The 10432-nt window shown below is 34.6% G+C and overlaps 1 protein-coding gene across 1 annotated transcript in view; it reads left to right on the top strand.

Annotated features, from left to right (window-relative positions):
* The window catches only part of LOC135843872 (uncharacterized), a 73074-nt gene extending 63321 nt beyond the window's left edge, over positions 1-9753 (top strand). The window contains exons 2-3 of the mRNA XM_065361911.1: positions 7480-7689; positions 8048-9753. Of these exons, the coding sequence (XP_065217983.1) occupies positions 7503-7689; positions 8048-8412 (552 nt within the window). The 5' untranslated portion in view covers positions 7480-7502 and the 3' untranslated portion in view covers positions 8413-9753. The remainder of the gene's footprint in view (positions 1-7479; positions 7690-8047) is intronic.
* The last annotated feature ends 679 nt before the right edge of the window (positions 9754-10432 follow it).

Here is a 10432-nt window from a genome sequence, read left to right as displayed (position 1 = left end):
TTGGTAAGTAGATAATGTTGTGTTAGCTGAGATGAGATGAATTAAAAATATTTAATAGGTAGGTAGTGAGATTCAGACAGTAAAAGCAGTGTGTTTTATTCAATTTACATTGAATAAATTTGGAGCGATATCAAAACTATTAATGAACCCATTTTCAATCTGAAATTTGTGGTTGGAAAATAACTCGTCATTATTTTGATTCAATAATCGTAAAAATTCATATTTTTTAAATAAGTTACCCATCCGTATCCTAAGTGAAGGAATGAATTTCATCGTGTATATCTGTTGCTTATTTTCCTTCAATATAATCCTCGTAACACCAGGATCACTGGGACCCATCACATCTCCATTAAGTAGAAGTCGTGTTGTAGTCTTCGATATTGATGAAACTCTTTGCAGACGTCTGCTTTTTTTTCCGGACGACTTGGACGTATTGAACAAATTGGAAATTGTCAGAAAAAACTATCCGGAATGCCCGATTATTTCCTATACGCATAATATTACTCCCGAGCACAATACTACAATTAAGTTTGTATTTTTACCTTACCTACAAATTTTATTCGATTACTTATTGAAAGAAGATGTTCGAATCGTATTTTTTTCTGCCGCTGACAAGAAAAGAAATTTTTGGATTATCGCTGAATTACTTACATATTTCTGGGGCACGGAGCAATTCGAGGCATTGAAAGCCAAAGGACAATTCGACCTTCTCTGTGAGGAAAATATTCGCATGGGTCATAATCGGGATGAAGGAAATTACGTGAAAGACTTGAAAGCAGTTATTCGAGAAGGCGAAACGTTGTCGGATGCAATCTTGGTGGAAGATGAACCCCATTATGTCGCTTATGATCAAAAACCATTTTTGCACGTCTATGATTTAGTGTGCTTGCTTCACAACATTGGTGAAGTAAACCATACAGAAAAAGCGAAGGATGAGGATCCTGTTAGGTTTTGGGAAAGGAAATCTCCGAATTTTCCTTTCAATAGTGTTTACTTCATGATCGGTGTATTTAAGACCTATTTTGAAAATGAGAGGTATAAAATGTTGCCTTTTAGAGAAGCTTTGAATGAAATTCTGCCTGAAAAAAGATACTTTAATGATTTCTTTGAAACGCATTCGTTCGCTTACGATATGTTTGATTTAGGATTGTCAGAAGTGCGAAAACGAGTACCTAATGCCACGTTTTATGGATTGAGGCATCCACATGTGGGTTCCTATAAAAGTTGGCTATAACAAATGACAATGACCATAACTAGGTGTTTTGGTATTCTGCAAATCAGGTATCTACATATCTTTCGATGTTGTTGAAAAAGTTCTACTATGGTTTTTTTCTTTCAATAAAAAAAAAATGTAATCTAGTGCTTAATAAATTATTACAGATTTATAATAAACTGAATAATTTTATTTGTGGAATGTTTTGAAATTAAGTTTAGTTTTGCGAGAGACCGGGGTAACGACTGAGGGGGTCGTTTGGTTAAATTTTATAGAATTTCTTGGAAAACTGGGATTTCAAAAATGTCTCCATAAGGTCCAGAACGGCTGGAAACCAGCTTCAGTCCACCCAGAATGCTGAGATAACGGTATAGAATGAATTTTAACTTTCCTACTTCATTATGGTAAAATTTTGTGGAAATTTCAATTTTCAAAAATCTGCTTCAGGCTCCAAATTTGCTAAAAACAGTTCGAAAACGTTTTAAACCCATTTGGGGGGGGGGGGGGGTTAAAATAGAATATTAGCTGTCTATTTCTATTTGCAAAGATTTCGTTTTTTTTTTTTTCATTTTTAACCCGAACTGGATTTTTTAAAATTCGCCAAAATTTGACAAATGCTTTCAAGCATTACATATTTTAGTTGTGGTGATATTCAAGTACATATTGAGGATTGCTCTCTTCAATTTACCTTTGGATCAATAAAGATAATAATATAGAAGATACTTATATTCATAAATCCATTCACAATTTTAATTTGCTGTAGAGAAATAACTCATTATTTTGATAAATCTATCATATATGTAAATTACTTACAGGAAGAAATCAATTACTGATTTTTTAGTCGATAATGAACTTTCTTCTCGTTGATTCATTTTATTACATTGAGGTTCATTTTTTTTTTCTTGGCATTTAGTTTATGGAGCAGTCCCTTATTAACATAGGTACCTATCAACATAGCAGCTCGAAAGGCGAACAGTCGACAGAAATCGTGAGAAAGCTTCATGAAAATTATACAATAATCATAATAATTCATATTTAATAAGTTATTTATACGCAACCTGAGTGAAGAAATGAATTCCATCGTGTACATTTTCTGCTGTTTATTTTCCTTCAATATAATCCATGTAACACCTGGATCACTAGGACCTGTCACATCTCCGTTAAAAAGAAGTCGTGTTGTAGCCTTCGATATGGATGATACTCTTTGCAGACCTCGTGTATCGAAGGACGACTTGAAAATCATCAGAAAAAACTACCCGGAATGTCCAGTGATTTTAGGGAATGTCGCTGTGTTCGTGTTCGTATTTTTACCTTACCTGCAAATTTTATTCGATTACTTATTGAAAGAAGACGTTCGAATCGTATTTTTTTCTGTCAGTGACAAGGAAAGAAATCTCGGGACTATCGCTGAATTACTTACATCTTTCTGGGGCCCGCAGCAATTCGAAGAATTGAAATCCAAAGGACACTTCGAACTATTCTCTGTGAAAAATACGCGCTCGGCAAATCACTCGTTCCCTTCGGGTGAAGGAATATGGGTGAAAGATTTGAAAGCAGTTATTCGAGAAGGCGAAACGTTGTCGGATGCAATCTTGGTGGACGATTCTTTCCGTTGTGGCGCTTATGATCAAAAACCAGTTTTGCAAATTTATGATTTAGTGCGGCTTATAAGGATTTGTGAATTAGATGATACAGAAAAAGCCAAGGATGAGGATCCGGTTTTGTTTTGGAAAAGGAAATCTCCGGTTTTTCCTTTCAATAGTGTTTATTATATGCTTGGTGTATTCAAGACCTATTTTGAGAATGAGAGATATAAAATGTTGCCTTTTAGAGAAGCTTTGAATGAAATTCTGCCTGAAAAAAGATACTTTAATGATTTCTTTGAAACGCATTCGTTCGCTTACGATATGTATGATCTAGGATTATCAGAAGTGCGAAAGCGAGTACCTAATGCCACGTTTTATGGATTGAGGCATCCGCATGTGGGCTCATATGTAAGTATTACAGATTGCTGATTTTGATGCCATTGGCAATCATTAGGTGTTCTCGAATTCTGCAATGTTGTTAAATGTATTGCAAAAGTTCGAAAGGTGCTTAGTGCCATAAAATTAATTTCGAGATACATAATTGCGAAATTTCAAAAATGTGCTAATAATAAACTTCTGAGTGTAAGTAGGTATGACACAAAAAAATTCCAATATTATTAAAAATAAAAAAATTCAAACACTTTTTAGAAAGAACAGTTGGTAATTTTCTTAATGATATTGACTCTAACAATATCAATATCCTACATTTCCCAATTAACCTACTACCACCCTGGCAAAATTATAATCCTACCATTGACCTCTCCCTAACAGAATTTAATAAAAAACAAACAAATCCAATAATTTTCAAAAAACATTTTCTCTGTCTTCTAAACAAATATGAAAAATTTAATCAAATATACACAGATGGTTCAAAATCAAATCAATTTGTAGGTTGTGCTTTCACTCAAAAGGACTTTACCACTCCTATTGCTCTGCCTTCTCAATGCACCATTCTAACTGCTGAATTGTATGCGATAAAATATGCTATTTTATACACTACAGACTTCTTACAAAACGAAACTGTCATCTTCTCTGACTCACTCTCTGCAATCCTATCTATAAAAAATTATAAATCAAAGAACTCTCATCCCATCTCTCAAGAAATTGTAAATTTTCTTCAGTCTACTCCTCAGCTTCAAAATTTAGTGTTATGTTGGATCCCTTCACACTCTCAAATAGAAGGTAATGAAATTATTGACAAAACTGCTAAACAGGCTTTCAAAAATCTACCTATAGCAAACATACCAGTTCCCCTTTCTGACTTAAAATTACATGCAAAAAAGATCATGTTTGATGAGTTCCACTCCTACTGGTCCCAAATTCCTAACACAAATAAATTAAAAAGTATTAAAAACTCTGCATCATTCTGGAAAACATCTGAACAACCCAACCGTCGTTCAGAAGTAATACTAACTCGCCTTCGAACTGGACACTCTTTACTCACCCATCAATACTTATTCCTAAAACAACCTCCTCCTATGTGTTCCACTTGCAATGTTCCTCTAAATGTTCCCCACATACTCATACACTGTCCCATTTTCCAACATACTCGCTCCCTCTTTCTAAATTACAATCAAATAAATACTATCCTATCAGATGATCCAGTCGCAATAAATAATGTACTGAACTTTGTAAATATCACAGGACTAAGACAAAAACTATAGTTTAATAATTATATGCTTACATTATAAATTTTCTTACTTTGTAATATCTATAATTTATAATTTGCTATGTAGATAACTGTGCCAAATGTAATGATGAGGTGCCCCTAGCCATAGTAGCTGTTTATGGCACCCAATAAAATAAATAAATAAATAAGTATTAACTTTGAAATTCGAGGTTCTCAATAATCAGTAAGTGGCATTTAGCATCATGTCACTTAGCTCACTTTGAAGTGCAAGGTTCTCAGATTGGCACCTAGCTCTTTTTGGATGGCAGTGTTGGTTGTTTAAAACTCGATTGTTTAAAACATTGTTTAAAACAGCTATTTTAAATGGGAAATATATAATGGCACGACAGAGAAATATATTGAACGACAGCAAAGTTCAACGACGAAATAGGGTGTTTGCACGACAGCCTTAAATGCACGACGGCATAAGTGATTTGAACGACGAATTTAATAGGTTTTTGAACGACGACCAGTGTAACGACGGCTGCAAGTGGTTTGCGCACAAATGGGGGAAAACATAACTCGTTTGCGCACAAAATCAGAACTCGTTTGCGCACAGGAAACTTAGGGACATATAGGGACAATACGACTCGTTTGCGCACATATTTTCCTTCTCACTTTTACAGGCCTAGGACTGTCTGCTTTATTGGCAGGCGTGATTAAAAATATATGCGTGAGTAGTAAGTAGTAATTAGGGAGATAATACGATTCATTTAAAATTCAAACGGAAGAAGGGTGACATCGTTGGAGCTGCGGATATAAGTTTGGTGAAACCATCTGATATGTATGTACTTCATCAGCATTTAAATACGAAAGTCCAAAAAAATTTTTGACCATTTTCCAACCTCTGATTCTTTGCTTCGGTACTCCTGCAGCAATATACGGTTTTTTGAATGTGCCTGAACCAAGATTGGCCTAAATGGAACTTACAAGCTCTTATTTTACACTCCGGAAACAACGACTTGACAGCATTATGAGCAGCTTTTTCGAAATCAGCGCAGAAAGTATGAATGTTCAAGGTCTTTCCCAAGTACTGATGGCACAAAGCACTTGTAGTGACCCATTCGATGAATCTAAAAAGCTACGAACTATGTACAATTGCATACATGTGCGCAAACGAGTTGTGGTCACTACAGCTACCCTGTGCGCAAACCACCTCTACCTGCTGCGGTCACTTTAACCCATCTGTGCGCAAACGAGTTACGGCCGTAACGACAGAGATATTCACTTTGCACGCCGAAAAAAAGGAATTCCCGACAACATAAAATAACCTGTGAATTTTACGAGACTAGGTTGTTCAAGTATCGTATTGAATTGATTTAAAATTCCTCAAATGTGCTGAAAAAAGTTTTGGTGGAGATTTATCAATTTTCTGTCAATCCATTTTGATTGGTTGCATGGCAATTTCTTAAAATGAGCTCCAAATCTTTCAAAAGTGCTCAAGTGTGTTCGTCGAAATATTAAAATTTTTTTGCATATCTTTAACATATTTTGATAGGTAGCATTGATACCTTTTTTCAAAAATTCAGGAAATAATGAGCCAATTTCAAGATCAAAATTTCTCAAAAGTACTGAAAAAAGTTTTGGGGAGATTTTTCAGTTTACTGCCAAGATTTTAATTCATTTTGATTGGTTGCATGGCATCTTTTTCAAAATTTTGAAAAATCAAGGCTCTTTTTTGGGCTTAAAATTCGTCAAAAATTCTTGGAAAAACATATTTTGTCCAATCATTTGTAGGTATTTGTTTTGCGAAGTTTTAATCCATTTGGATAAGTCTCACGACTTTTTATCAAAACTCCCAAAAATCTTGGCTCAAGTTTGGGCTCAAAGTTCTTCAAAAGTACTCAAAAAAAATTTGACAAAAATTTGTTGTTTTTCTGACGAGATTTTAATCCATTTTTATGCATAGGTCGCATGACACCTTCATCTTTAGGGATCGTGTAATTCCTGACCCAATTTGGAACTCATAATTTCTGAACATTTTTCCAACAAATCCTTTGGTTTTTTTTTTGAAATTTAAACTCATTTTGATATGTTTCAACACAGCATTTCTCAAAATTCAGAAAATCACATGAGCTAATTTTCAGAAAAAATGCTTCAATTCACACTGAAATTATAACCCATGACCCAATGTTGTGTTCAAAATTCCTGAAAAATGCTCAAAACTCACTTTCGTTGAAATATTTGAATTTATCACAAAATTTATAACCCATTTTGTTTTGTGATGTGACACTTTTTCAAAATTTCCAAAAATCATGACTCAATTTTGTGTTCAAAATTTCTTCAAAAGTACTGAAAACTGCATTGATGATATTTTTTGGTTTCTGCCAACATTTTCACCCACTTTGATGAGTGGTCGACACGTTTTTAAAAAATTGAGAAAATCTCGAGCCATTTTTCAGCTCAAAATTTTTCAAACTGCTCAAAACGAGTTTTGAAAGAAAATTTTGATTTCCCGCCAAAATTTGAATCCATTTATATTGGTCACATGACGTCTTTTTCAGAAATTCCGAAAATAATGAAGCAATTTTGGGATCAAAATTCTTCAAAATTGTTCAAAAAATATTTTAGTTGAAGTATATTTTGGTTTTTTTTTGAAAAATTTTAACCTAAAATTTGATAGATCACACGAAACATTTTCAAATACTTCAAAAATTCATGACTCAAGTTCGTGCTCGAGATTCCTCACGAATGCTCAAAAACTATTTTCCTTGAAATATTTGGATTTTTCGCAAAATTTTAACTCACTTTGATAGGTCACGAAGTCGTTTTTGAACAATTCTACAACTATTCAATTTTGAAAAATGAAGAGGGGGAGGGGTTTGGTCCCCTTCCTACCGAGATACCTATCTGCTGACATTTTAGACCCCATTATCTACAAATCACCGAATTTTTCGGCTGAAAAAATTCCATCCAAATAGAATTCCACTTCTAGAGCACTTTTTGCCTGTTGGACTCCGGACCACACACGGCCTATTGGATTAATTTGACCCGGTTTGTGTATTTCGCAGGTCGAGGTAAAGGCGACAAGAAGATGAAGAAATTGATGGGCATGATGATGACCGGTTTAATGGGCAAAATGGCGTTCATGGGTCCCATGATGATTCTATTGATAAAACTAAAAGCGTTGAAAGCTCTGATATTGAGCAAAATCGCCTTAATGCTCTCGCTCTTCCAATTACTCAAAGGAGGCGGAAAGAAAGGAGGCGGAGGTGGGCACGGTAAATACTAAAAAAATTCAGCATTCTTGATTATCATGACTCAGTGGCACTATAATTCGCAAAAAATCCTCACATACACACACACACACGTACCTACTCGTACTACCTAGCAAAAGAACGCGATCGAGCCGACGATAATATAGTAAAAAGTATACATGGTATTTAAAATAAAAAGAAGGACAAATGCGTAAATAAAATACAGGGGCAATAAATAATAAAGGGTAACGCGCATGCGCATCAGACTATTAAGTCGTCGCCACCGACCGCCGAATTTCTCCCGCTTGGCCACTGACTCTGTTATAAGAATATAATCGCTGTGTAGGAGGCAAATTTATTATATTTCCGATATGTTTTACAGGTAAAGAGGTGATAATTGTCCATGACGCGCATGGAGGCGGAGGTGGTCATGATAGTTATGGTGGAAGCAGTGGGTGGGCATCAGGTGGTGGCGGCGGTGGATGGTCTGGTGGCGGCGGCGGCGGCTCAGCATGGTTAGCTCAGGGAGACAGTTACAGCAGCGGAGCCCATACAGGAGGTGGCGATGCCACCTACGCTGGTTCTGACGCCTACGCCACCGGTGGAAACGCAGCCGCTGCTGCTGGCGGTGGCGGATGGGCCGGAGGTGGCGGAGGCGGTGGCGGTGGCAACGGATGGGGCCGCCGATCCGCCACTGATCCACATTGGGTCGCTTACAAAGCATACGTGCCGCCGGGAGAAGAATAACCACCTTGATACGCCGCATTTTTTTTCTTTGGAATACCTAACTCTTGTGTACTTCGAAATGGGAAATGATTGTGCATGGAAATGCGATGGAATTTGTACAACCGCGATGCTCACTCAGCAGTCAATGTCAACTGAAAAGTCTACCATCAGCGTACAATTTTCTCGAATGTACTTTCTTTTTTAAACGTCGTGATATCAAAATATAATTAGATAATTATATCGCCTTTTTAAAATACTTGTAGTATTTTTTTTTGTTGGTTTTTACGTATTTTTCCTCTTTATTTATTTATTTATTTATTTATTTATTTATTTAATTACTTATTTATTTATTTATCGTTTATATTTTCCTTCTTTCATTTTTTTTTTTTTTGTTACTATCCTTTTATCCCCCCGAGTTTTATCGCGCTCAACTTTCAAATCGAACTAGTCATATTCGAAAGAAATCTTTTACTTTCCATCCGCGCAATCAGAGTAAAATTTTACATCCATGGCGAAGAAATATATGACTAGCTTGTTCGTACTTCGTAGCCCATCCAAAAATGCTTCCTTTTTGCCCAATCGAGTCAAATGTTTGCCATAAAAAAAGTACCTACCTTCGTTTTTAACTAAAAATAATCATGGACTAGAATGATTCTTATTATTATTATGTTGAAGATTATTTCATTCGAATAAAAAACATCCCACGTGAAAAACAATTGTATGTAAATATTTAATTATAGGTAATATTGTTGTTATATTTATAATATGAAATATTTTCATGTGTACTGTATTTATTTATACGAAATGGTTCAATCAATTGCGAATTGTTCATATTTTAGTACCTAGTAATCACAATCACTATGTCACAAATTTTTTTCACCTTAGTAAATTTCTTCGAGGTTTTTTCTCCAAATTACATTTATAAAATTAAAAATTACTCTGAAATAACAGATTCAAAAATATGAAATATGACAAATCGCAAAAACCATTATCGAATTTTATTTTTTATACGTATTTTATACAAGTATATATTTTTTTTATTTATTTGTTTTGTTCATTTATATGATTTACTTATTTATTGTTTTTTTTTTGTGTAGTAGATACATATTTATTTATTTATTTTCAAACTACTTTAAATTTTCACTTCTCTTTTTCCAATTATAATACGATACACTTGATAACTTTACAAAATAAGAGCTAACCCCAGTGTGCCGTAGTCGCAGAAAAATAATGTAAATAAATAGATTATATCTCGTTGAAATATTTTAAAGCAGTTTTTGTAGTGAACGAATGCTTTATTATTCAAGCATTCGTACAGCATTTAAAATTATCGTTGTAAAAATAAAATTATTTTCTTTATAATTTGCTTTTTTATTTTTTTGTGTGTGTGTGCTTACTCAGAATGCTTGGGCCAATTTACTTCCAGCTTTCGAAATTGGAATCTCTGAAAGGTAATGCTGTTCAAATTTGAAAATTTCCGAATCAGCAAAATCATCTTCCCACATAAAAAATGTTTGAGAGCTCATAGGAGCCCAAAGGTCTGAAAAAATGTGCCCAAAACAGAAAAAATATTTATATTTCGGGTTATATCACGCATCAGGAAGTCATATAGGGCCCAAGAAATATTTTTTGGACCCCAAATATTCCAAATTTTTTCAAAAAATGGTCGAAAAATGTGTAGCTGGCTATTCGAATTTCTAGACTATTTTTGATCAATTTTTTTTGAAAATCTTGGGCACTAGAACAGAAATACATTTTTGAATGCGCAGACTCGAAATCATTCCCAAACCCCAGGAAACTCGATTTTTCACTCGGAAAGACAATTGCCAAAATTATAGCTACCCAATCGCATTTTTCGATCATTTTTGAGCCCAAAAAATACCCTTTTGAATGTGCAGCCTCGTAATCGTGTTCAAACTCCAGGAAACAAAACGTGTGACTAGAAAATACGATTTTCGAAGTTATAGCTGCCCAATCGGTATTTTTGACCACTTTTGAGCAATTTTTTGAAATTTTTGTGTCCCAGAAATCTTCAGGTTTC

Source organism: Planococcus citri, chromosome 4 (genome assembly GCF_950023065.1).
Source record: "Planococcus citri chromosome 4, ihPlaCitr1.1, whole genome shotgun sequence".
Taxonomy (NCBI): domain Eukaryota; kingdom Metazoa; phylum Arthropoda; class Insecta; order Hemiptera; family Pseudococcidae; genus Planococcus; species Planococcus citri.
Note: the sequence above shows the minus strand (reverse complement) of the source record. Positions and strands in the feature narration are given on the sequence as shown.